Source organism: Amphibalanus amphitrite, unplaced genomic scaffold (assembly GCF_019059575.1).
Source record: "Amphibalanus amphitrite isolate SeventyFive unplaced genomic scaffold, NRLGWU_Aamphi_draft 000018F_arrow, whole genome shotgun sequence".
Lineage (NCBI taxonomy): Eukaryota > Metazoa > Arthropoda > Thecostraca > Balanomorpha > Balanidae > Amphibalanus > Amphibalanus amphitrite.
The window spans coordinates 50,773-78,754 of NW_024881514.1; the positions used below are offsets into that span (position 1 = coordinate 50,773).

At 49.8% G+C, this 27,982-nt stretch overlaps 1 protein-coding gene across 1 annotated transcript in view; it reads right to left on the reverse strand.

The window, feature by feature from the left end:
- Positions 1–2,017: 2,017 nt before the first annotated feature.
- LOC122389040 (zinc finger protein 853-like) overlaps positions 2,018–27,982 on the reverse strand; it is a 28,257-nt gene continuing 2,292 nt past the window's right edge. The window contains exons 2-7 of the mRNA XM_043380698.1: positions 25,830–25,871; positions 22,466–22,625; positions 15,323–15,389; positions 14,758–14,850; positions 9,540–9,746; positions 2,018–3,994 (exon numbers count right to left, since the gene is read on the reverse strand). Of these exons, the coding sequence (XP_043236633.1) occupies positions 2,087–3,994; positions 9,540–9,746; positions 14,758–14,850; positions 15,323–15,389; positions 22,466–22,625; positions 25,830–25,833 (2,439 nt within the window). The 5' untranslated portion in view covers positions 25,834–25,871 and the 3' untranslated portion in view covers positions 2,018–2,086. The remainder of the gene's footprint in view (positions 3,995–9,539; positions 9,747–14,757; positions 14,851–15,322; positions 15,390–22,465; positions 22,626–25,829; positions 25,872–27,982) is intronic.

Consider the following 27,982-nt stretch of genomic DNA (forward strand, 5'->3'; position numbering starts at 1 on the left):
GACCTGACCTGACCTGACCCGACCTGGCCTAAATGCACGAAGACATCATCTGTGATCAAAACTAGCATGATATTAGTGATCAGCACCCCGAAAAACAGCAGCCACACTTTACGACGTTCTAACAGGTCCCGGTTTTCTCGACTTTTGGGTCATTGACCTGACCTGGAAGTTCAACCAATGACCGGACCTTAAAATTGGGTGTCATCGACTTCCTCTTGTCACGGGCAATACGCTAGTTTTTCCGCGAAGCTCTAGCTCGATCAGGGGCCAAACGCCAAGGGGGATCCAACGGACCCCCCCCCCCCCCCCTATACGTTCGCGGCTGGCAAAACACCAATACGGGCGAGGGTTAAATTTACTTATTAGTGCCCACCATGGCAAACATCCCCAGCTGCTGATTGCACTGTTTCTGTTCATTATGTTCATTGTGTTTAAATATCACAGGTCGCATGTTCTGAAATGCTGAATGGAATACATATTAAAACAAAACATGGTGTTTGTCATCGTTTATATTTCTCAGCGTATCGGTAGATTTTTATTTACGCGGTGCTAGCCAATTCCGAAATTTAGTCAAATATTAGTCAAAATCAAGAAAAATGGCGTTAGTCATTCATTAGTCAGTCAAGCTTTTTGAGGCGAAAGACTAGTCAATCAAAAGTCAGTCAACCAAAATTGTCATTAGTCATTAGTCAGTCATTAGTCAAGATTTTGGAAAACGTTTAGGCGGCGTTCGATGTCTCCTGGACGGCAAAGATTCTTTGCCGTCCGGCCAATCCCGTCCAAGGTCAGCGGGGGCTCGGCTGCGGTTATGAAACGTGATTGGCCGGACGGCGTAGAATCTTCGCCGTCCGAGAGACATCGAACGCGGGGTTAGTCATTTCCACCTCTACAGGCAACAACATCCCTCAGTGCACCGTGTCTTTAGGCGGCGTTCGATGTCTCCCGGACGGCAAAGATTCCTTGCCGTCCAGCCAATCCCGTCCAAGGTCAGCGGGGGCTCGGCTGCGGTTATGAAACGTGATTGGCCGGACGGCGTAGAATCTTCGCCGTCCGAGAGACATCGAACGCGGGGTTAGTCTAGGACTGCCGTGCGCCTACCGACAGGGGACCGACCATGCGGCCCTATCCCCGCAGTGCATAGCACTCTGTTCGGGTGTCGGGGCCACTGGCACCGTTCTCACAATGCAGTTCGAACTTAGTCCAGGCTGCAGTTGTCAGGTCAGGAGTGGTAAATGTCCGTCTGTCAGGGCCAGGAGCAGCGAGGAAACTGCAGCTGTCAGAAACAGAAGCAGCAGTTTCACCACCACCGACCATCCCGTGGGTCGGTGGTGGTGAAATGGTGACGTCTTGGTGACGTCGATCGCCCAAGATGCGATCGACGTCAGAGAGCGTAATTCGGCCTTCTGGGGCAGACAGCGGCGTATATACAGAAGCAGATCGACCTATTGGGGAGGACAGCGACGCGCAGTAGCGGTCAGCACGCCGCCCGGACGTCACTGCTCGCCGTGATGACGTCAAAGTGACGTCACTGTCTGAGTGGCGAGTGCCGCGGCCCTGGGACCTGGTGCACCGTGACATACTTGCTCGATCGCTACTGTGCGTACTGCGCAGCCATGGACAATGGCATGTGTCTGCACTCTGCAGAATCGCGGCTAACTCAGAACCATATGTGATGGTGAGAGGAAGGAATGCAGGGATATTAACCCTCTGGCTCTTGGCAATGAACTTCCAGCAGCCCCCGGAGGACTATTATTAGTGTTATTAAGTAGGCATTCTTTACTCTTCCAGTAGAATCTGCGCCACACAGTCTCAGTTCTGCGTCGGTAGTGATGGCCTGACACCAAACATTTACGGTGACCAGGCGCAGTTGTTGGTGACCAGGCGCAGTTGTTGCGCGTACAACAGAAGGAAGTCCGTACTATTGTACAAATTGTAGCCCATCGCATGTATGAGATTTTGTATAATTCCATCTACCGATTCCTGAGCGACTGAACGGCTAAATAGCCAAAAGCATAAGTTACAACAAAACACATATATTTCCGCACAATAATAAATACAAATACACTGGCTATAAAACAAATAAGGATCACATTGGCACTAGCTCGAAGTTGTATTTCTTTTTGTCGGCCGTGTAGTCGATGCCGTACAGGCTATCACAGCTGGTGCTGGCCAGGTCTATGGGCAGACACTGGTCGCCGCTGTCGAGCACGTCGTACTCGACAGGCTCGGGCAGCGGCACCGGCTCGGCGGCCGTCTGCGAGTCCGGCGCCGGCACACTGGAGTCGGAGACGGCCGCCGACCCCCTGCCGCCCTCACTGGGTCCCTCCTCTATACCTCTTCCACCCCCAGTGACACCCTCCGCCGGCGCCCCGCCGCCCGCGGCCCCCTCCGCCGACCGGTGGGCGGCTGCCGAGCGCCCGCCGCGGCCGGCGCGCCGTCCCCTCGCCGCCCGTTTGGCCGGCGGCCGTGTGGGCTGCTTCCTGAACTGACACCGGTAGAGCCGGTGGCGCGAGAGGTCGATGTAGCGCCGACACAGCTCGCCGCAGTCGGCACACCGAAACGTCAGGTTGGGCGTGTGGTGCTCGCGGAAGTGGTTCTTGAGGGAGCGCTCCGTCTTGTATAGGCCATCGCAGTGGACGCAGACGAAGGGCTGAGCGCCGGCCGCCGTCAGACCGTTCCACTCTGTGGGCTCGACGGCGTCCAGCTGGAGTCCCATTTTGTACTGGGTCTGCCGGCCGGCCACCAGCGCCGTGTCCAGCCGCAGTGCCGGCCGGTGCTGGCGGCGCACGTGGCCGGCCAGCGCGTCCCAGCCGTCCGCCCGCTGGCAGCAGTAGAAGCAGGCCAGCGCGCCGCCGGCCAGCACCACGCCGAGCCGCAGCCGCTGGTCGGCCGCCAGCCCCGGCCAGTCGGGGCACAGCACACACTGGTGGGGGCAGCTGGCGCCGCGCGGACACGCGGGTGGCGCCTCGGACTGCGGCTGCTGCTGCTGTGCCTGAGACTGCTGATGCTGCTGAGAAATTTGCTGAGACTGCTGCTGTTGCTGCTGAGAAATTTGCTGAGACTGCTGCTGATGTTGCTGTGATTGCTGCTGTGACTGTTGCTGCTGCTGCTGAGACAACTGTTGTTGCTGAGAATGTTGAGTTGTTTGCTGCTGGTGCTGATGCTGAGATTGTTGTTGCTGCTGCTGCTGCTGCTGCTGCTGCTGCTGAGACTGCTGCGACTGATGAGGCAGCTGCTTGTGCTGCTGATGCTGGTGCTGGGTCTGCGTCCGTTGTATCTGTGGCTGATGCGAGTACTGGTGAGTCTGGATGCCGGTCGACTGGACTGGCTGCGGCTGATGAGAGTAGAGCTCGGATCGCTGCGCCAGGCCAGCGTGTAACCGCTGCTCTTGCTGCTGCACCTCTTGATGGCGCTGCTGCTGCTGCTGCTGTTGCTGTTGATGTTGTTGCTGCTGATGCCTCTGTTGTTGCGCTTGTTGCTGTTGCTGTTGTTGCTGTTGTTGCTGTTGTTGATGTTGCTGCTGCTGCTGATGCTGCTGTTGATGTTGGTGCTGCTGTTGTGCCTGCTGTTGTGCCTGCTGCTGATGCTGCTGCTGCTGCTGCATCTGCTGCTGGTGCTGCGGCGCGGTCTGTGTGCCGGAGGTGGCCGTCTCGCAGCAGTCGGCGGCCGTCTGCTGTGAGAACACCACGGCCGGCGCGGCGGCCGCCATCGGCTGCAGGGTGGTGAACTGGCCGGCGCGGCCATACGCCGGGCCGCCGGCCGGCGCCGGGTACTGGCCGCCGCGCTCCCCGGCCGCCGAGCAGGGCGGCGTGTCGGCCGGCGGCGCGCCGCTCTCAGCCGACGACAGCATCTCGGCAGTCATGTTGATGGGCCCCGGCGGGTTGGCGCTGTAGTCGAGGCAGAACGCCTCGGCCGGCAGCGTGGCCAGCAGCGAGGTGGTGCCGGTCCGGTGCGCCTCCGGCAGGTACACCGTGTCGGAGAGCAGCAGGCCCAGCTGGGGGCGCGGGGAGGGACGGGGTCAGCGGGGGACAGGGGAGACAGGGACGAACGTCGTCGGGGGGGGGGGGCGGCGTCAGACAGACAGTCAGACAAAGAACGGTACTGTAATGGCGTGGCAACGGGTTCAAACAGAGCGGCGCCCCTTGGAAATGGAAACAACGATACAAGAAACACAGACATCACACAGAAAGCTGTCGCCGTCGTCTGCCAGTGACAGCCATCACGAAGTCTGATCAAAGACAGTTTGTTACGTTTAGTCAGCGTACATATACGGACTGGCACACGCAACCGTTTGACGTGTAATGGCGTCAGACGCCAGACCCTTAGTCGCTCCGTAAAGGCATGATGGCGATCCGTCTCGATACGGAAAAGTCCATCCCAACAGTTCGTACAGCACAGAATATGTCTCCACACATCCCAGTGCGTTCTCAGCCGGTTCCAGTGCCGGGCGGCGCAGTCCCGGAGGCGTGACTGCCAGACCGTCGGGCCCGGACGCGATACGGCTATCAGCGCGGCGCACTTGACACGCTGCCGGTCTGAGTGGATCGCGGCAGGCCGACACGGAAAGACATATACACCACGCACGACAGCTAGCCGGGGATCGAACCAATCATCGAGCGCGACTTCTTTGATAAGAGAATCGTGAAGCTTCGGTCAATGTAGGGGAAGGTGGGGTAAGACGGCCCAGCGGGGCAAGACGGACCACCAGCCCTCCCGGCTGAACCGCTGCTGGTATCTACTGCCTTATGCACTCACTATGTTTGTTTTCCTTCGTAACAATGGCCACCTTGAGCTCATGCTGCTAGGATGCATAGTTTTTGAGTTATTGAGAAAAATGTTGTTTTTCGTCAAACCGATCTAATATAAGAGGTCTATGGGTGATTCAATTACGGCGCCTTTCTTGCATGATTAGTTTCTATTTTGCACTTAACTGTGAAGAACAAAGTTATAAACTTAGTTATAGTCACACTTTAGGAAAGGCAAGGTTTTGCAATGTTGGGCTATTTGACATATACGTCATTGACAGAATTTAGATTTGGGGCAAGACGGACCACTGTGGTCCATCTTACCCTGTGGTGGTCCATTGTACCCTGCATATGGAAAGTTCTTTTCCAAAACATTGACACAAGTTTAAGTAAGCTAATTTTTCAGGAAGGAGTCTTTGTTGCATGTGAGCCATGCATGCAAGTGCTCAGTTAGCATGCATTCATGCCAAACGACAATCAACACACATGTTCCTAGCTTTTAGCTGCACTTCCATCACACATGAGTAAAGAATAAAGGCTCATTTTGTTATTTTACCATTCTGGTTACTTTTTCTTACAAGAGTACAGAGCAGAAGTGTAACACACATGAGCGGATAGCAGGCACTGCAGGGTGGTCCGTCTTACCCCACGTTTTTTCTTGTCTGAGTTTTTGACATGTCCCTCTTTAACAGCATCCACCACCTAGATGTCTTTAATTTGAAATTTAGTCTTTACACATATCAACAGAGGAAGGATTGAGCATTCCGAAGACTATAAATAATATGAATTACGAGAGCAGTGTAGCAAGATATGCGGCCTCAAACCTTAGCTGGTCCGTCTTACCCCACCTTCCCCTACATGTATAAGAGTTGTGAGGATACAAATATGCTGACCAGAAACGTAACTGGAATGCTTCCCCGGGTCAAATCAGGAGAAGAAGGCCGACCGATAGAGATCGCCCACCGAGTGCCGACTGCTGTTCCTGCACTTCGGGAACCCCTATCCGGCGCATAGTGGCCGGCCGGCCTCGGACTACCCTCGGGACCAGCTGAACGGTGTCCCTCCCCGATCCGGCCTACGGGCGCCCCACTGGACAGTCTCCTCCCCCGGTCAGTATCCCGTCCGTTGGACCCCACACTAGTAATGTTTCACCCGCTGGATCCGCGGCAGTGTCCCACTCCCTGGACCCCGGATCCCAACGCTGTGTCCCACTCAGCGTGGCGCCGCCGGCTTCAGTGGTCGATTGAGCCCGGCGGACTTCAATGCCGCCAGCCGGATATCCCCGCGGCCAATTATGCCTAATGCAGATTGGGAAAACCGTTCCTATTACGAAACGAAAACAGAATGGGAACTGAATATGCGGGCGGGCACGCTTTTGAGAGAACAGTTCACCTCTAATCTCGGGTTCCGGGAACTCGATCCCAGCCGATTTCACAATGTCGCGCAGCTATGATTTCTATTATTCACAAACAGACTGACTCACCTTCGATTACGGTTCTTGTCCGTGCCTTATCAACTAGGTACTGCTAATTTCATTATTTAATAAGCTAGAATACGTCGTGGATCCAGTTCGGTTCAACATCGCCGGATAAAAACTATACGAAAAACAACAGAGATCACGCGACAAAGAAATCCATGCTCCGGGTCACGACATACCCAAAGTCGAGCCATGAGGGTCACAGTTGTGTCGCTGATGATGCCGTAAGGTCACAGCAGACCGGAACTGACGTCACCTGATACGTGTCAGAGGTGGCGGCGGGGCGCCCTATAATGAAGGTCACCGGCCCATGCCGTCACTCCGCCGTCCGCGGTTTGGACGGCCGGTGTGGGGCCGGACGGCCGGACGGACCACCGATTGATGCCCGCCCAAGGAGCCCGAGCGGGCGCAATTCTAGCCCAATCAGTCGGCCGACAGAGACCGATGGGCTCAGACCGGGTGTTACATTTCACATGACCATCGGCAGTAACCGCCCTCTTACTGCAAGCATTACCGCGCACAGTAACACGGATATGCATGGTTTAACGTCATGCATTTCTAGGTAAAGACTGTCTAGGCTAGGAACCGTGAGGATATGGTATAACATGTTTTATAATCAGGTAATACGTTCACAATTAGCGTTCATTTTGTTACAGTCATTGTACCGCAAATAACAAAACGGACTAATCCACATCTGAGATAGGGGCAGCCGGTTACAGGCTGATCGACGGGGACTCATTATTATGGGTGCGGGAGCCAGGAGGCTCGCGGGGGCCGAGCCCATCCGACTTTTCGGCCACTAGGACTCGTAACGTATTCGAGCCCCTCCCTCCCCCAGCTGGAGACATCCAAATCTACCAACACCCAAATCTACCAGTTTTTCTCGGAATAAAAACCAGGCAATGAAACCGGGGTTGAAACTCATCCGGCTACCCAGGCTGGTGTTATACTCGTATGGCGTGGATAGGCTGTGCCGCATAACATTCAAGTCAGGCGGCACAGTCTACCGGTACTAGGCGTCTGCTGCCATTGCTGAGGCATACTTACCAGCATCTGGTGGATGAAGAGTTCCGATCGATCAAACTGTATCCGAATGTGTTTGCGGTTGATCAATGCCGAAATGTTTCGATATGGCGCTGTACCATTCAGCAGACGATACCTATCAACGACTTGCGATGTTCTAAGAAACCGGGCTTAGAAGTGTTGAGCGTTCTGCGTCGTTCTAAACTCCAGGGACGCATTCGACCGCTGGGTGCATTCAATTAATCGAAATTCGGCCGGTTTAAGTGAGCGTGAAATAGATCGTTTCTCCATCACAAGTGTATACGGTGTAGGATGTAGAAGGGTTCATCGCCCAATAAGTTTGCCCGTATATCCGTCAGCAGTTCGGGTAAGTTAAATCTATTCAGATCAGAAATACAGAGTACAAGAATCTAAACGGTGACTGTCAACTTCAGACGCCGACAAATATAAAACCACACAGACTTTCAAGTTTACAGGCTAGAAGAACTTCATTAACGAACTTCTGCTTTTCTGTGAGTGAGCTAATGCGTTTCTATGAATAAACCTTTTGCTACACTGGTTAAGTTGCCCGGAGTTGAGTGCATACAGAACCTGTGTCCCCTTGAGAGTGCATTTTGAGGTTAAGGTCGCCCTGCCGTCGTCGAAACCGAAAACAACTGGGACAATGTCGTTCACCGCCATTGTTTGCAAACAGCGTACCGACCGAGGTTGGCGGTTCTTCGAACAAAGTCCCCACTGTGGAACCAATTGATGACTGACCAAACAACAGAAGCCTCTCTATATGGAGTCTCACATACGTTGACCAGAGTGGGAGCTGCTGTGGCCGGTGCACAAGGGACTGCCCGCCCGTACCGAGACCCAACGCCCACATCACCGATACCGCGACTGACCAGTCGCAAAAGAGACTGGCAACCAGACGACATCACAGCAAATTCATAGTCTACCACGACGGACCTGACTCGGGGCAGCACCGCACCATAATTGGGGAGTGGGCGATACCGGGCCTCCAACACAGTCGTGATGGGCCGCGTCACGCCGTGGAAATGAATTGGGATAGGTCACGGTATCATCCGGGCGAACTGGATACCGGGGACATCCGGCAGTCCGCCGAGCCGCTAAATCTCCGAACGACTGGCATATTGTGATCAGATTACCAGCACCGTTGCACAGGGCCAAATTATTATTACCAATATTGATTTTGATTTATTGCAAATTTGCTTTAAAATATCAAACATAGATATATTGTAAATTGATATGTGAAACAACTGCCATTTGTATCCACTATGTCATACCTATTGGCAGTCACATCATCCATCCTCCTACACCATGTCTGAATCATTTTCAATGAACGATTAGTACTTTCGTTATGTAAACTACTGAATGAAGGGCGATCCGATGTCTACAAAAAGGATAGTGACCTACCTGTATGTCTGCACAGTATCTAAGACGTTCGGGACGGCGGACCGCCTTAGTGACCATCCATGACACGCGGGGAGGGAAGGGGGTTTCCAGTTATTTACCGCCTCCAATAACGGCCCCATATCCGCCAGCCATCCCATAACGCGGCCACACACCGCCAGATTCACAGACTCCTTTTGCATACGTGATTTATGGGCTCAGCGGCACGGCGGCACTTAATGGAATCACTACCAAAAATACCCGGTATAAGTCGGCTCCGACGTTCGCCGAGCACTTAGCGTGTGTGTGCTGAGCGCGTGTTCATCCGACCAACTGTCACACCCGTCCATTAGAACGTGCATACCGACAACGCGCAGAGCGGAATCAGTTTTCCCTGTGTGGGTGTCCCTCAGAACTAGCAAAAATAATGAAAGTCGCCCGGAGACAAACTTACCTACTGTACGGAGCGAGCTGTGTAGGTGAGTCGTTAGCCAATAGGAGCGCTGAGAAGGGTGACGTAGCGCTCAGATGAGGGACATCACTCAGAAACCAAAACCGCGAACTATTTGCCGTCAGATATCCATGGCGAAACTGGCATAGCTCACCTGCTGCTAGACATGCATTTGCCCGTGCACACTGTGCAGATAACTGAAGGATCAAAGTCATCAAACCTTTACTACCTATCAGTAGTGCTGGAGTATCGTAACAATGTACTCGCCTGAATGGCGCTGGACTGGAGTACCGTACCACTTGCCTGACTGACAATAGTGTACCGTACCACTGTGCCTGGGTGGCGCTGGGTACCATACCACTGTTACCTGGGTGGCACTGGAGTACCCGGTACCGCGTCACTGTACTTGGGGGGCAATGGAGTACCCGGTACCGTACCACTATACCTGGGTGGCGCTGGAGGTGGTGGTGGGCAGCGTTCCACTGGCGCTCGACTGGAGCAGCGCCGGACTCGAGTACCACTGGCAGATAGGCGCCGCGCCCACGGACGAGCTGGCCGCCGCCGTCGTCAGGTTCTCGGCCACAGTCGTCAGGTTCTCAGCCACCGGCGTGAGGTTCTCGGCGGCCACCGTCAGGTTCTCCGCCGAGACATCCTGCGGAACGCAATACAGCAGTGTTAGAACACAGCGGCAGCAGAGATGTCAGCTTCTGTCTGCGAACTGGAACGGTGTCGGAAAATTAACCGCGCAGCTGACCGTTTTGTTCGTCATTAACTAAAAGGTAGTAACATATAATTAGCAGAAGGTAGTTAAGTTTCATCGCCGACCAGTTGATGTCCATACCACGACCTATCCCACGTCCGCCTTCTTGGGCGATGTCATTTTAACTTTAAAGAAGCGTGGGTTTTGCTGTCGTGCTGATTGAGCCTCATTCGTAACATAAAAAGGTTACAGACTGGCTTTAAAACGATAAAGTGACGATATATAGAGAGAGGACATCAAATGTCTATGCAAGTGGTAAGGAATTACTGTCCGAAATATCCCTGCGTGACTAATAATATGGCCACGCATTTCTATTTCAATGCATAAAAAACTACATTTCGTCCGCATTTTCGAAATGTTCGGCTGTTGTAGTGGATCAGACTATTCACTAGATTAAATACTAGGTTAATCATGTGCTATGGAGTCCGATACTCACTAACGGTAATATCGCGAGTTTGGAACTCAAGAGGCTGCATCAAGTCGTCCAATTTAATCCAGCGTATTTGAGAGGCCGTCCTTCACACACTTTCGGCTGATAATATGTGTCGCCGAGCGGTTGCGTCTGTCGGCGCCGGCTTTCCCCGGGGAGGCGCCGCGTCTGGTCGTCACGTACGCTCTGCCATCGGGCGGCCGCAGCTGTTGCCGAGCTGGCGCCGCGCCGCCACGGTGACCCCACAAACGCCCTCGAGCGGCGGCCGCTCGGCACTGCACTGGCCCAATGGCGCCGGCCGAGCGAGCCGGCGACAGCACGCCTCAATAAGCCGGCGCCACTCCAAACCGGCGGCAATTTCATACAGAGGTCGGCGAGCCACGCCGGGTTCGCCGCCTCCGACTGGCGAGTGGCGTCGGGTTCGTCTCGGTGGCGCTGACCCCTCACTGCTGGTCGGCGCTGACCGGTCCGGGAGAGCCCGTGTCGGGAGGGCGACAATCTCGGCGCGAGCGAGACGCCGGCGGCGCCGTGATTCAGTGCTCGGCGGCCGGATATGAGCTGCCACGGTCGGTTCAGATGGGCGATCGATCCACCTGAGAGGCGATCAGAGACGAAATCTGAAGAAATGACACTTCGAAGGCTAGCGTGCTATTGAACCGTCTCCTCTGTATTGGACACATTGCGACATTTCAAGTCGGAAATTCAAGACCATCAAACACCCCCAGCTGTTTCTGGAGATCTAATGACGCATGCGCCAATCTGCAGGCATTTCTGTCATGAATTCCATTAGATATATCAGGTATCATTAGATATAAGCCAATAAGTGCAGTGCATGCATGATACGACTATATTTTGGAGTTGACTTCAGCTGTTAAAAACTTGACAACTTTTAAAACATCGCCCTGAGTTACGTCGACACGTAGTCTCACTGAATTAGGTTTTTTGCTTTCTATGGATGCCGTGACTGGCGTGACTAGGAGATGTTTGACTCGAAAAAAAAGGATTACATGATGTGGAACTGTTAAAAAACAATGGCAATGATCTGCCTTCAGAAGGTCTCCATAGCCTCAAAACAGCCTGTCCCCGTAGGGGAAGTAGATCCTGTAGTCCTCCAGTTCCTAAGTATTCCCGGTGGAGCCGCAACTCCGCCGTGATCCCGGTGAAGCCGGAAGGGAACACGCACACCTGATCGAGCTAATGGTCACAGACGCTGGGAGTGGGGACCATAGCCGAAATTCGGTCCGCCAGTGACGACTCCCGAGGGTCGGGAGCGGGCCGGGGGGCGGGGACCGTCGCGTCGCGGCGGTATGTCAGCGGAGAGATGGACCGGGTGACGACCCGCGCCGTCAGAGGGTCGGGTGTCAAATGGATGTCCGTCCGGAGGGCTGGCCTTCAGGGAAAGTTGATGCGAGTCGGGACGATAACAGGTATTTGTACGGAGTAGCTAATGACAACAAGCGCAATCAAAATACCAAACACTAATCACATGACAAAATTATATCAAAGTAAAACACTGATATACGACACCGGCCGAATGCACGACTGTCCGTCTGCCGTCAGAATGCCGTCCGTCGGCCGTCAGAGGGCAATCTGTGCGTCCAGATGAGGTCGGCAGCGGCCGGCGCTCGTCCGTCCGCGGCCTGTTTATCAGCACATTGCCAGCGGCGTGTCCCGCGGGCCGTCGGACGACTGACCGGCTCTGCCGACAGCCCCCCCCCCCGTCCGTCGATACAGGCCACATAAATCCCGCCGACGTCGTGGGGCGACACGCCAGGGGCCGGACAGTGCGTCCAAGGCTGCACTGGCAGCTGATGGAGCTCCCTGAACTCGGCCCGACATCGATCTTCCGGTGCAACTCCGCAGGGATTGTCACGAAGGCCGGCCTCTAAATCCCGCATTTAGGGGCAAACGAGTTCACTTGGTGCAGATGCTCACTGATAGATTAATGGAAACGTCCATTGGTTTGTTTGATAGAGTGAGCGACGAAGCAGACGGACGCGATTTAATGCGTATTAAGAACAAATTATTTTCTTGGCCAGGTCTAACCAGGAAAAATATAGGACAAAAACGAGTGCATAGATCAGAAAGGGTTGCTACCATCAGCCACAAGAAGAACTACAGGTTTACAAAACAAATAATAATAATAAAAATAAAACACGCGATCCGTTATGATAGATGTCTACCGGCTACCATAGTCAACTTTCATCCATAGCGATTCAGTAAATAACTCCGAGGCTGTTGCGCACATCCGTTGGTCAACAAGATTCCAACGGATTCGAAGAGACCGACGAAAATGCAGAAAGAAACCTGAAATACACAATGGAGACAGTCTCACCCAGACACCGTGTATATGGCCCCTGTCCAGGCCGGTCCTAAGGGAGCGCGGACAGGGCCGCTCATATCCGCACGTATTTCCCCTGGCACAGAGGAAAATGATGGCGCCCTGACAGAGCACGTGCAGACGTCGCCGACAAAGACCGTAAGGGAAGGCCACTGACAAGAGGAAGGCAACGCCGAAAAGTCAGCGTGGAAAATTCAGAAGTAAAAAAGCGGACGCATAAACGAGTAAAATGAAGAGAAGCAACGGTTCGCCTGCTCTCCTAAGTTGTACATGGTGGATCGTGTGTGGATTGTAGACCGTCAGTATTTACCTTTGGTAGCCACTTGTCCCCCACTCCTGTACCTCACTGGTACAGCCAAGGTAGTGACATAACAGACCACTCGTACAGACTCCAGTCCAAGCAGACGGAGACTTCCAGTTCGCATGCACTGAACAGGCGTTCCGTACATACCATCCCTCGGACAGCAGGCATCGATCAAAAACTCCCAGTCCGCGCGGACAGGGGTCCCGTCCAGACTCCCAGTCCGCGCGGACAGTGGTCCCGTCCAGACTCCCAGTCCGCGCGGACAGTGGTCCCGTCCAGACTCCCAGTCCGCGCGGACAGTGGTCCCGTCCAGACTCCCAGTCCGCGCGGACAGTGGTCCCGTCCAGACTCCCAGTCCGCGCGGACAGTGGTCCCGTCCAGACTCTCAATCCACGCGGACAGTGGTCAAGGTCAAATACAGACTCCCAATCCCCGCAGACAGTGGCCCCGTCCAGACTTCCAGTCCGCGCAGACAGGGGTCAAGGTCAAACACAGACTCCCAGTCCGCGCGGACAGTGGTCCCGTCCAGACTCCCAGTCCGCGCGGACAGTGGTCCCGTCCAGACTCCCAGTCCGCGCGGACAGTGGTCCCGTCCAGACTCCTAGTCCGCGCGGACAGGGGTCCCGTCCAGGCTCCCAGTCCTTCAGACGTGACGTCCACTGACCATATCCGTCTGTCCGGCGCCGGAGCGCAGGGGAACAATTCATCGCGCCCGGTAAGGATGACTGGACCTCCGGGACGGGCAGCATCGCGGGCAGCGCAGAACGGCCGGCCGTGCAGCCGCAACTAAATGGCCCGCGTCAGAACACCGGGGTGGTGCAAATATGGCAGCCATTACGGCGGACGCTGATCCAACTCGGAACGAAAACAGGCATTTGCTGGGCGAGACTAATAATGCTACGCATGATTAAACCAATCCAGCGTAGACAATGGTTGGGTAATTATCGGACTTTGTATGCGTTGCTTAAAGGGACTATCCCACCTTCTAAAATGTTGTTAAAACCAGTTAAATTGTGCCCGACTTTATAGATTGGATGACCAGGAACACGGTTCTGGCATTTATTTTTCATTAAACATCTTAGACTTCCCATATTCCAAACACAAACTTTCAAATAGGTGACGTCACAGCCCAAAATTACCTCCTTCCCCAGGCCACATTACTGTCATAAAGCTGATTCTTTTTACTCTGTAGGCACCACAACAAAGTTCAGACCAAGTTTTAAGCGATTTTTCAACGAACAAACCCATTTAAATCAGAATGACTAAACGAGGTGACGTCACACTAACGGTCGCTCCATGTTGAAGATAGGGCCTTGCACAAGGCCCATTTTCAAATGAAGGGAACGAATTTCTTCAACACCAAGAGGCCGCGGGGGTTGCAACCTAGATAGATAGTGGTTTCTGAACCTCGCCGCAAACTTGGCTATCTCAACTCAAACCCCATGTTAAAGGTGGGATAGTCCCTTTAATTAGGAAAGTCAAACGTAAGGAACACAACTGCAAAGTTGAAAATATTCCTTGACACATCTGGCAGGACTTAAATATAATGGCCAGAATCTCCAAAAACCTCCGTTTAAATATTAAGTTGCATACTATATTCTTTAAACAGTTCCTAATAAAAAATATCACGGTAAAAATGGTGAATCGTTTCTACATATAACAAAGCTGCAATTCGAACCATGATGGCATTAGCAACTACATATGTGGACTAGACAGCAGACAGCGAATATCTGGCTGAACCGAGTCACCATGCCAGAGTCTCAGCAAACCTAAACCGTAACACAAACACAGGCTGCGCAGAAGTTCAAAATGAAGCGCTGCAACTCACCGTGTTGTATGTGCGAGACTTCTTTAGCCGGTACTGCAGGCCGAACTGGCCGCAAGTTATCAAAAACTTGTTAATAACGTCACTAGTTGTATCCTGGAAGCAGAGATAAAGACAATTATGGCGACAAGTCTCGGTGCGAGCCTATTAGCCCAGCCAGGACCACGTAAGTGATGGATGGAATGCTATTATTCGATCCGTCGTCAGTCACGCATAGAAGAAGCCAGCAATAATGTAGGAGGTGCAATAATATGCATTATCATATCCCGAGAAATCGTGGCAGGGCTGCCCCGGACCAGGATTTCATTTCCAAATAGATCCTGAATATTTATCCTGAACTTTATGAGCACTAAGAAGCATGAGAACACGTTTCTGGCGTGACGAGCGCGCATACTTTATAAATTGCGGCAGCACGATTGTAAAAGACCACTTCAGGTTGTGGATTTACCGCCTCGGAATGTCGCATGGCACCATTGCCGGACAGTTTTGGGGTGACAGGTCAGTCAGACAGTGCCGATGGGGATGGCCATACGGGAGAGGTACGACTCTAAGCCGACTCTGTGCTCACCTGTAAAAGGACCTCCAGGTACTCAATGCGGCCCAACAGGTGGAAACATTCCGTGCATATCACGTCACTGAAACAGAGAAACGGTAAGCTTTCGGCAGCATCCAGCGAGACGGCAGAGAGAGAGAGAGAGAGAGAGAGAGAGAGAGAGAGAGAGAGAGAGAGAGAGAGAGAGAGAGAGAGAGAGAGAGAGAGAGAGAGAGAGAGAGAGAGAGAGAGAGAGAGAGAGAGAGAGAGAGAGAGAGAGAGAGAGAGAGAGAGAGAGAGAGAGAGAGAGAGAGAGAGAGAGAGAGAGACGCAACACTGCCACTTTGAACAGACGTTCAGGAAATTAGATCCAAGAACAATCAATTCAGGAACAGGAAACAGCTAAGGAACAATGCTTAGTTCTTGAGACTCGTAACCAAAAAGGCTTCTAACGGATTTATTCGTGTAAGATGGCCACTAGATATTGCAATCCCGGAACGTTTTGCCAATCCCGGGATCCCGGAGGTTTTTATTTCGGGATCCCGGGATCCCGGTCTAGTCACTAAAGGTCGTAAGAATAATTTCCTACTGACATATTTTGCGTCTTTTAGCTTACCACAAACAAAGAGGCAACCAAAAGCCATCCTTAGATCATGTCATTTGCATTTTAAAAACGATTGAATTTGCGAAGGAAACGTTTCGATTTGATTAGCATTTATTCCCAATTGGCCTTTATAAAACTGCGCGTCGACCAGTGCGTTTACTACCTCATCTCGTCATTAAGACGGCCGTTCCAGCACATCCACGCCTCACTCACTCTTCGTCTACGCTACTCGTATTTAGCGCGACAGTTTTAAGTCATTGCTGGTAGGTCTGTCTATTTTAAAACCCGCGACCAGTGTACGCCAAATTTGGCAGCTCCCTATTTCACAATGTTTTCAAGACGTCGCTTGGTCACTTCACCTCCTTCCGGTTCTACTTTCATCACTAATGTCTCTCAGACTTTGCTCCAAAGTCGCTTTGAGGGCAGAGTCACTGACTGGGAGAGCTCCACTCTACCGTCTTCTACGTTTAAAGGAAGGGTGCCACCTTCCGAAATTTTTGTTCTATGAATCTATTTTACTTATTTGAATTTTTAGACGTGGTTAGCGCGTCCACAATATACAAAAAAAACGAAACACTGCATTTAATACATTGGCCAAAAAAAAGATCGTTGTTTATATCACCACTACAACTCAAGGTCGTTTGATGTGGCAGCTAGGACGGCTGGCATATCCTGTTGTCATGGCAACATATCATTCTGCCATTTGCATTGATGGCGCAACTGAGACAAAAAGATGAACAAATAAAAAGGAAGAAGATAACATGATTTGAACTAAGTTGTAGGTAACCAAGTAGGTAACTGTTGGCCATATTTCATCATCAAATAAGAACATCAAATAAGTCGAGTAAAGGTTTTTCCTTTACAATGCTTAAGAGATCTATGGAACCCTTCACCCTTCATGCAACTTACTAGAAAAACTTCCCAATTAAAATTTTAAAACTTAAGTGTATACCATAAAGAAAAAATATACCCTTTCAAAATGATAAAACATGCTTCAAAAGTATAACTTTTATACATACCTTTGCTGATTTCATGTTTTATAAAATACCCTTAACACGACGAGCAAATAGTGCTGAAGATTTTTGCCTGCCCGAATGCTGGCAGCAAAACTCGCAAATGATAACTTCACGTGCGGATTCAATGCTGACCGTCTCGAGCATAGGTAAGTGAAGCCGGTTTTTAGGTTCACGTGAGGCTAATCTTGTAAAAACTGCGTTGTGTCCAAAAGGTGGCACCCTTCCTTTAAAGAACATCAAATAAGTCGAGTAAAGGTTTTTCCTTTACAATGCTTAAGAGATCTATGGAACCCTTCACCCTTCATGCAACTTACTAGAAAAACTTCCCAATTAAAATTTTAAAACTTAAGTGTATACCATAAAGAAAAAATATACCCTTTCAAAATGATAAAACATGCTTCAAAAGTATAACTTTTATACATACCTTTGCTGATTTCATGTTTTATAAAATACCCTTAACACGACGAGCAAATAGTGCTGAAGATTTTTGCCTGCCCGAATGCTGGCAGCAAAACTCGCAAATGATAACTTCACGTGCGGATTCAATGCTGACCGTCTCGAGCATAGGTAAGTGAAGCCGGTTTTTAGGTTCATGTGAGGCTAATCTTGTAAAAACTGCGTTGTGTCCAAAAGGTGGCACCCTTCCTTTAAATCAGTGAGCTCTGCCGTCACTTGCGTGACATCTGTGACATCTTTCTGCGACACGAGCTCAAAGACTGTCTTGATGACCTCTTTTGTTCCGGCCACGCACGGACAAGTCAGAATCGCCGAACGATCCGTGATCCTGATAAAGATGTTGCAGCACTGATGCTGCATTTTTTTTTGCGTTCGGGACCCTTTTTCGTACACATTTGAGCGGCTTAACTGCTGTGGGTGATACCCGGGAGCTACCAACACGGTCGATTGTGGACGGCCGATACGGGGTGCCAGCTAAATTGTTTCTCTGCTTTATGTCACGCAGCACTATGAACAGTGTAAACAACACTCGTGCAGCGGCTACATTCTTTTTATGGTGAAAAACTGATTTTTTTCGGGATCCCGGGATTGGCGGAATTTCGGAATCGGGATCGGGATTAAAATCCCGCCGGGATCCCGGGTTCCCGATCCCGGGATTGCAATCTCTAATGGCCACACAGCTTGGGGGCAGATTGTCTTTGGCTCTCAATTAGTGAATAGGCCAATCTGTATCACACGAATGGGATAGGATATCGATTGCAAAGCCGTGCATTTCTTTACCACTTTTACCCTATAAAATATGGCCCTAAATTGTTGACCATAGGAGTAAATTTGACCTTAGACATCTTCTGGTTGGTCCAACGTGACCTTAGCCCAACGATCTGCAATGGTCCATTCAAGAACAACGGTTGCTTTGGTCCCATTTTATATAAAAAACAAAACCATTCAATGCTAGGTTCCGGCCAATCGAAGTAATCAGCAACAAAAAGAGAAGATAAACAAGTTTAAATAGCATGTAGGTAAGACTTACGATAACTGAAATGGGTGTATTCTACTCCTTTGAAAACTCGGCTGCTATTCTGACAGCATCAATTTCTGTTGGCGATGCATAAGCATAATAGTGTCGCATTAAGTTCAGCACTATCTTATAGTAAAATCAGTTTAAATCTGGATATTGTGAGCTTCAGCGTACACAAATAGTCTATCTATAGCCCCCAAGTGATGCCAAATTATTTAATCATACATTCTGTTTTGACCAACAATGTGCAATCTCAACAGTTTCCGTGCAACTTTGTGTAAATAATGAAGGTAATTACGAGCGAGCGAGCGCAGCGAGCGAAGTGAGTCTTTTCAATATAACGGAAAAATCTCAGTATGAGCGGCCCGGCCCGGCCCGGCCCGGCCTGTAACGCTTTTGAGAGGCTTACATCTCAGCAACCGCGGGACCGATTGGCCTGCGGTCTTTTTTGTTGGGTAGCCCCATCCCTTCTACCCCGTAATTGACTACTTTTGATACATCTCAGTGACCGTCGTGGCACGTGCCACGTGAAAAGTCAGGGGTGTTCAAGCTGTTTTGCAAAAGTAGTGATTTTGAGAGGCTCATATCTCAGCAGCCGCTTGGGCGATTGACTTGCGGTAATTTTTGTAGGTTAGCAGCATCCCTTCTACCCAAAATAGGATACTCTCGATGTACGTGGGTCACCCCCAGTGCACGTGCAAAATACAACAATAAGAGGTGCCAAATTTGTTCCCATTTCAGTAACTCGGTAATTACTGGGGCGATTTCGCTGAAACTTGGCATACAGGTAGGCACCCACCAGGCATTGCATTCCCAAGTGTTGCGGTTAGGGTGCTACAGCACGTGCGCACGTGCAGGGGGCGTTTCCAGATCTCGAGAACGGCTGGGCCGATTGCGCTCAAATTTGGTACACGGTTGGGGACCAGTTAGTAGGGTGCCGTGCAAAAGTCATTTTGGACCCCGTTTGCACGTGCGCACGTGCAGAATGCCGCTTCCAGATCTCAGGAACGGCTGGGCCGATTGCGTTCAAATTTGGCACACCGCTAGCGACCGGTTAGAAGGGTGCTTTGCACAAGCCCGTTGGAAGCACCCTCTCGCCCTTCCGCACGTGCAGGGCTCACTATCTCACTCGCTCGTTCTTCGCCCAAAAGGCGTTTTACTGGTAATAGTTAAGGTTATTACGAGCGAGCGAGCGCAGCGAGCGAAGTGAGTCTTTTCAATATAACGGAAAAATCTCAGTATGAGCGGCCCGGCCCGGCCTGTAACGCTTTTGAGAGGCTTATATCTCAGCAACCGCTGGACCGATTGGCCTGCGGTCTTTTTTGTTGGGTAGCCCAATCCCTTCTACCCCGTAATTGACTACTTTTGATACATCTCAGTGACCGTCGTGGCACGTGCCACGTGAAAAGTCAAGGGTGTTCAAGCTGTTTTGCAAAAGTAGTGATTTTGAGAGGCTCATATCTCAGCAGCCGCTTGGGCGATTGACTTCCGGTAATTTTTGTAGGGTAGCAGCATCCCTTCTACCAAAAATAGGATACTCTCGATGCATGTGGGTCACCCCCAGTGCACGTGCAAAATACAACAATAAGAGGTGTCAAATTTGTTCCCATTTAAATAACTCGGTAATTACTGGGGCGATTTCGCTGAAAGTTGGCATACAGGTAGGCACCCACCAGGCAATGCATTCCCATGTGTTGCGGTTAGGGTGCTACTGCACGTGCGCACGTGAAGAGAGATGAGATGAGATGAGAGATGATTTATTTGAGCATCCATATTTACGTGCAGGGGGCGTTTCCAGATCTCGAGAACGGCTGGGCCGATTGCGCTCAAATTTGGTACACGGTTGGGGACCAGTTAGTAGGGTGCCGTGCAAAAGTCATTTTGGACCCCGTTTGCACGTGCGCACGTGCAGAATGCCGCTTCCAGCTCTCAGGAACGGCTGGGCCGATTGCGTTCAAATTTGGCACTCCGCTAGCGACCGGTTAGAAGGGTGCTTTGCTCAAGCCCGTTGGAAGCACCCTCTCGCCCTTCCGCACGTGCAGGGCTCACTATCTCGCTCGCTCGTTCTTCGCCCAAAAAGCGTTTTACTGGTTATATTATTTTCGGACGGACGGTTCATCTATCCACGTACAGTAGGTATGCACACACATGCACGTCCTATTTAGCCCATGTTGAATTCGACGAACCAATGAATGACATCGGTTAAAACGCTCACGAAACTTACATTAACTCGCAGCTCCCTGCAAAGAAGTGACCGAGACTCTATGAACACCAGTCAGTCTATTCACAACCACAAGGCTGTTTAATGTGCAATGTATCTGAATTGGGTGAAAGCTACGTGAAAGCAAGCCCGGTGCTCCTTGTGAAACTTTGAAAGGGTCTGTCTTTTCACAAAACAGGATACAGTGCAATGAGCACGCGGGATCAATGCAGACCCATCGGAAAAGATGGAGTGTTTTCGAATTACGAAATGTCGTCCGCACCGGCCGTAGGTTCAATGGTGAGTGATTTGCTGGGGCCCGGCATCAATGCGACTGCATCGTGCATTATTTAAAGGTTTTCGGTGAATGCAAATGAACCGAAACGGATCAGTCTACGCACAAGAGTGATTCACATGTGTATCAACATTGCCCTCAAACAGAACTGATAAGATAACTAATTGGAAATTACTCGCTGTGTATCAGAGGTCCGATGCCCGGTAATGAGTTAGGCGGACCTACAGGCTACCTACCTAGCATATACTAATGTTTTTGGTATTTGTTCGTACGAATCTCTTTGCACCAGTGACATTCACGCCAGGGGGGCCCGACTCATCGACCATTCCAGTCTAATAACTATTGCCACCTATTTAAATACGCAAGGAAATATTACGGGCGAGAGTATGATTTGATCTTTATTAATTTCAATGAGCATGTATCCTTGAAAGCGGCGACACGAAGCGTCTGAGTGTTGCATTCAGCTCCGACTATTCGAGAATATCAGTAGTTCTACCCCAGTGCCGCCACGGCTGATCTCTATGGGGCTGAGAGCCGAGCCGTCAACTGAATAAAATCCGACAACGCAGGAATCAGATCCCATCTGACGGACAAAATGGACTGTTATTCGGCGCAACACCAGCTACGTAGTGAGGCGCGGAGTTATTTTACGCTGATATACGACACATCAGACTGATATATGCCGCGGCTGGAGAAGTCTGAGGAAAAGCCAGGCAGCACGCATTTACATTTTCAGCAAACGACCGGCTCGACGGGCAGCGATGCCCTATGGCGATAATTTGCAGTGATAAACGCCAGAATTTGTCGATAGCTTTTGTCAATGATCATGTGCATTGAGCTTAACATTACAATAACTACCTACTAAATTGTTTACAATGACCAAATAAATTACACTCAACACCATACATAAACTTCAATGACCTAGCCTAGCCTATTTTTATACGTAACCTAAACTTGAGCTTATTCCTAAGACAAAGCCGAATGTGACATTCACGTTAACAAAGATCAAGTTTGGCTATGAAAATGCATTGACACACTGATTGAGTGACCCAATGCCGTTTAGCGTTATCGGGCAAAACTCAAAATAAAAGATCGAGTCGTGGATGTCAAGCAGTGGGCTCGTTTTCCCACGCAGTATTTGTTTTATTTCCCAGGAAATAGTAAGGGGAAGTCTAGCCAACCCCTGACCCAAACGGTTGAGCAAATGGAACAGGAAGTGCCAGGAGCCTACGGGACAAATCATGTCAGAAATGAACAGGATCTCTCACAACTTTCTATAACGGAGACGTTCAGCTTGATATCGATTGATCGGCGTTTGGATCATGAAGCATAAGCACAGGAAGTGGTTTTGATCTATCCCTGCAGTACCTCACCTCAGACCCAGGGAGCTCTACTTGTCCAGTGTCCCCTGTAGTACGTTCACCTCGTGGAGCTTCGCTAATCCTGTACCCCCAGAGGAGCTCCATCGGTCAAGTATCCCTGCACTCTCACCTTGGGGAGCTCCACTGGTCCTGTACGCCCAGGGGAGCCCCGCATCCCTCCGCACTCACCTTGGGGAGCTCCAATGGTCCTGTACCCCCGCGCTCTCACCTTGGGGAGCTCCACTGGTCCAGGTCCACCGACAGCACGCGGTTCAGCCGGTCACTGACAGACTTCCCTCCAGGCAGCAGGTTCTGACCTATGCCGAAATAGTGGCTGCCGCTGGATGCATTGCAAATCATGCATATCAGCTTATGGCCACCAGACATGTCTGAAAGGAAAATGAATATTTCAAAAGGGCTCCAGTCATTCTCTCAAAAACTTAAATGTTCAAGAATTTCAAGCCAGCACGGATGGAGAATGTTTGAAAAAGTTACCCCGGCCGGCGACCGAAAGTCAGAAAGACGATGATGCTCAAATATTTGTCAACGGTTATCAACAAACCCCTATTCTGTGGCATAGAATAATGGATGTCTGCCGTTTGTACGTTTTTAGGGAAAACTGCTGTACGCAGGTGCGGAAGATTTCGTAATTGTAACAATTTTGCAACACGCCTTAAAATTTCGGACGCATGTCACTAGTGCTAGGTCAGGTCATCAGGTCAAATTTGCTGGATGATCGTGCTAAAAATGCCATTATGCCCTTTGGAAAGCTTATTCCGTGGAAGTTGCAACCTTCCCACACAAAACAAAATGTCAAATTTGACCGTTTTGCATGACCCTTTATTGATTTGAGCTCGCACCTGAAATATTATTCGCGACCGAGCCTTAAACCCCAGTAAAAATGCCGACGTCGGCCCTAGTCGGGCCGAGGCTCGGCCCGACGTCGGCCTAGCGTCGGTTCAACCTCGGCCCGACATCGGCTGGACGTCGGATATGCCCGCATGTTCCGACGTCCAGCCGAAGTCCAGCCGACGTCGAGCCGACGTCGGGCCGAGGTCGTTTGCCGAGGTTGACGAGATCGTTTGTCGTTGGACCGACGGGGCCGACGTCGGCATGTTTATTGGAACAACGCGCCAAAAATATCAACCGGCGGCGGGATTCGAGCCCCCCCCCCCCCAGTCGCCGACGTCGGCATGTTTACTGAGACAACGCGCCAAAAGCATCACCCGGCGATGGGATTCGAACCCTGTGTCATTTGAACGCGAGGTTAGTGCGCTAACCACTACACCACGCAGCCAGATAGCGAACTTAGTTTGTTTTGTTGTGTTATGCCCTTTCGGTCTGACAAGACCATTTCAGAGCCGGAAGGATGATAGGATGGAGACATTGGTCTTCTTGGCGAGCACCCTGGGTCCAGTTCATTTAGAGTCCCTGGTCCCATTGCTGTTACGTGACACTTATTGGAAAGGGCGACCCCACAATGGATTCATAAAGCCACTCTTACACACCTGCATCAACGTTTCCCAAAGTGTCCATTTGATAAGTGGCACTTTGGCAAAGTGACACTTGCCGACTGGCCTTTCTATATGAACTGGGCCCGGCCCTGGTGAGTTGCCGGGGCTGAGCCTGACCAAAGGATAGGCCGAGCAGCCCCCAAGCACTCACCACACCCGGCTACGGGCGAGCTCGGCTTACGGGTAATCCCAAATGGGATAAAGTTTCCCGTCCAGTCCGGATCAGGGGGTTGCGGCGTGGAGGAAGATTTGAGTTTCCTGAGGATATTTTGAATACAGAAGCTCTTTATGAAACATGAAACATGTATTTTATATTATTTTAACGGTCAAAACAGCGGCCGATGTCGGTCCGACGTCGCCCCGACGTCGGCCCGACGTCGGCTGGACCTCAGCAATTGATCTTGGTCCGACGTCGGCCCGACGTCGGCTGGACCTCGGCTGGACGTCGGTACATGCGGGCATATCCGACATCCAGCCAACGTCGTGCCGAGGTTGGACCGACGTCGGGCCGACGTCGGCATGCCGATGCCGAGTTGCCGACGTCACCCCGACGTCGGCCGACGTCGGCATGTTTACTCGTACGAGTAATCGAATGCTTTGTTTGCAGTGTTTAAGCTCCGTTATGTTCATGAACTGTGAGAAAAGTTGTCGGAGAACGCTAAAATCAGAGAAATTTGGCTTTTGATGATCTATGGTGATTTTATTATTGAGCTTGCCTAAAACATGACCTGATTTCTCTGATCACGTTTGTCGCTCTTTCAAACGTCGTTCCGCTTCTCGCCTCGTAGCCCAGTAACCGAGTTAGAAGGAGCGTGAAAAGCCCACCTCTCGACTCAACGTGTTACGATAAGGCCACCACCCTGGCGCAGGAAGTTGGGGGAGCCTTGAGCCCCAGCAGTTCGTCCTTCTATCTCACTGATATTACCCTCGTCCTATCTTGTGATGTTATTACAGAGCCATCTTACGATAACGGCCCTTAAATATGATTTACTTCTGTGTGATGAAACATGTCGGGCTCCGCGATGAAAAGACTTAAAAACATAGAAGCTCCAAAATGAAAATAAAGTAATTTTCAAGAACTTTTCAAGGTAGATAAGAATAATGAGAGACGCTTTTATAGATGGCAGTTTTTTTCGTATGGAGACAGCTTTTAGGATTTACAAAAGTGGAAAAAGTTACCCCGGCCGCGCCGGGGTCGGCTGAAGGTTACCCCGGCCACGGCCGGGGTGGCCGGGGCAGGTTCTCCACCCATGCAAGCCAGCAGACCAGTTGAATTTCATACAAATGTCATATGATTAAAAAATGCCCATTTAGTGACTGGTACAGCGTCGTAATGTAAGTTCAGTGGTGAGAACCGTGTGCTCGACATATGAGATTCCGGCGGCTGACAGGGAATACCAGTAGGGCCGACAGTGCCCCACTGATAATCCACTGAGAGCGACAGTGTCAGTGGGGCCCCACTGTCGGCCCCACTGACGGGGATTATCAGTGGGGCCGACAGTGTCACAATGTTTCTGAATCATCCAACAATTGGCATCCCTCAATCAAACAGGAAAAGCTAAAAGGGTATTTACTTTGTAGATCTGTCGATTCAATATATTTGAACCATACATCTGACAAAAAAGTACACATGTGGCCTTATAAAGCTAAAACTGAAGACAGGTCTGTCTGATGATTTTTGTTACATAATGCTTCATGTGGTCATTAGACATGTCTGGTAGTGAGCACTAAGCAATGAACAGTCTTTGTCAGCCTATCCTAGCTATCAGCTGACTCCAAAAAGGCTTAAAAAAAGAATCAGCATCCTAGTCCCTGGGGTTAGTGCTCTGAACTCTGAAGCTGCATGGAGTTTGTCAGACATATGTAATCTATGTCAGCCATGTCAGACATAATGTTTGTAAAGAGCCTGCCTCAATTGGTCTCATTTTGATATCGATCATTTAATCAAATATCACATTAATGCCACATTCAATGAAAACATTTTACTTCCCAGCAATAACATATCTAATAACATATCTGAGCATGCCCAACATTACCAGGGACAAATTGGTACAGTCAGTTCCAATCATTCATTCTTACCCATATTGAAGAAGTTTTGAATACACAGTCTTCAAAAGAACCCTGGAACAGAGCATAAAACAAAACCAAAAGTCATCAAATTAGCAGGCCCTTCATACAACACAATGAAGAAAGCAGCGACCAGTCCACCCCCTTTGGCTCAAAGCAATAACAAGAAATTCACTGTTTCTAACATTCTTCCAATTCAGTGAACAATGATTAAAGGGACCCTCCCACCTTCAAAAAAGTTAATGAATTGGCACGAAAGTGATGTCGCTCGGTTCAGAAAGAGCGAAAACGAATATCTACCAAATTTCATCGAAAAATATTCACCGGTTTTGAAGATATTAGACTTTTACTTTTGTTTACTTTTTGGAATCTCCGCTGTTCCTAGCGACTTTATTTGAAAGTGCGGCATTTGTTGCGCGCAAAGCAGCATATACCACCGCGTGCTACCAAACGTTTTAGTAAAAGATTTAAAAATTGTTAGATCTCCGCTGACGTCACAAATTCTAAGGGGGCATACCAATGCACTAGCCCCTTAGAATCTGAAAACTGCAAGTTTGAAATTCCATATCTCCGAATTAAAGTATTTGTCGATGTTGTGAGTGCCCAAACCGGTATTTGCAGGCCATGGCCACCAATTTGGCTATCTCAACTCAAAACTAATGTTAAGGTGGGAGTGTCCCTTTAATCAGGGCCCAGTCATTTCACCCTGAGACTGAATCTTGGCTCAGTTCAGAATGAGAATCTGAACTCACAATCTGAATTTGATCTGAATCAGAGTTCACTCTGAATTAAGTAAGTAGGTTAAAGAAGCCTCTTTGAATAGTTCTCTGCTCCATCAGGATAATATATCAATATTTGGTTAACATTTAACACTCTATATTCAACAATATTAGAACACTTTCAGCATTTCAAGCACATTCAATTAATTAGAAAAGGCCATAGGTTTGAATTTTGATGAAGACACAACAAGGATGGATACCTACAGTCAGGCTGTCAGTCCCATGCATCCCAATCAATTGCCACTGGTCAGCACAAGCACTGAACTGTACTAATTTGGTTGCAGTTACAGCCAACAGCTTAAGTAATGTTAGGTTCTGCCAATCTCAGCAGATGGTTTTGACTGACGATTTTTAAATACAGTGATCCAGAGGAAGACAGCAAGAGATGAGTGTGCACCTGCAAGGATGATGGTACTTGTAAGCTTCATTTTAAAGGGACCCTCCCACCTTCAAAAAAGTTAATGAACTGGCATAAAAGTGATGTAGCGTGAATCACAAAGAGCGAAAATGAACATCTACCAAATTTTACCGGAAAATGTTCACCCGTTTTCGAGATATAAGACTTTTATTTTTGTTTACTTTTTGGGAACTCCGCTGTTTCTATGACGTCACGTAAAGGTTTTCTTTACGTCGGCATTTGGAAGCAATAGTTTGGTATCAAAGTGCGACAAATATTGCGCGAATGATGCGTTTATCTTATCAAGGTCAATATATGATGGCCAATAAAGGATTCCAGGACAATCTTCTTATGGCATTTCTTCGTATCGCAATTCTTCGTCTGCAAATCTTCGTCAGGGCATTTATTCGTATCCCATTACTTTGTCTCGCATCAGGGTATATGAAAATCGGCTCGCATTTCTTCTTCAACGCAAATACCTATATGCAAAAGTAAGCATTGAGGGACAAATAAATGCACCGACGAAGATTTGTAGACGAAGAAATGCGGACGAAAAATTGTGCTACGAAGAAATGTCATGCGAGGATTCGTTCGGGTACCATGACATTTATGTGATTTCAAAGTCAAGGTTCACAGCTGATCTGCTAAATCAAGCCAAGAATCCAAACTATCAAAAAACTATAAATATTTGTTTGTCTGTCACAGAGGTCTCAAGCAATATAAGGTTGACATATGTTGAATCAAAAATCTACTGCCACAACTCACATCTCCTGCCTTAGTTTATCATTGTTGTTTAAACTTTCTTTCAAGAGAAACAGAAGCCAGTAGATGATATCACTTCAGATGATTGTTTCAAGATCTGAGTTCAAATGGAAATAAAAGCAAGATCAAGATGAAACAGGGATTATTGCTGTTAAAGTAGTTTGGCCATGATACAACAAGCACATAAATCATTAGCCAAATCAAATACTGGTTGGTTTGTCAAGATG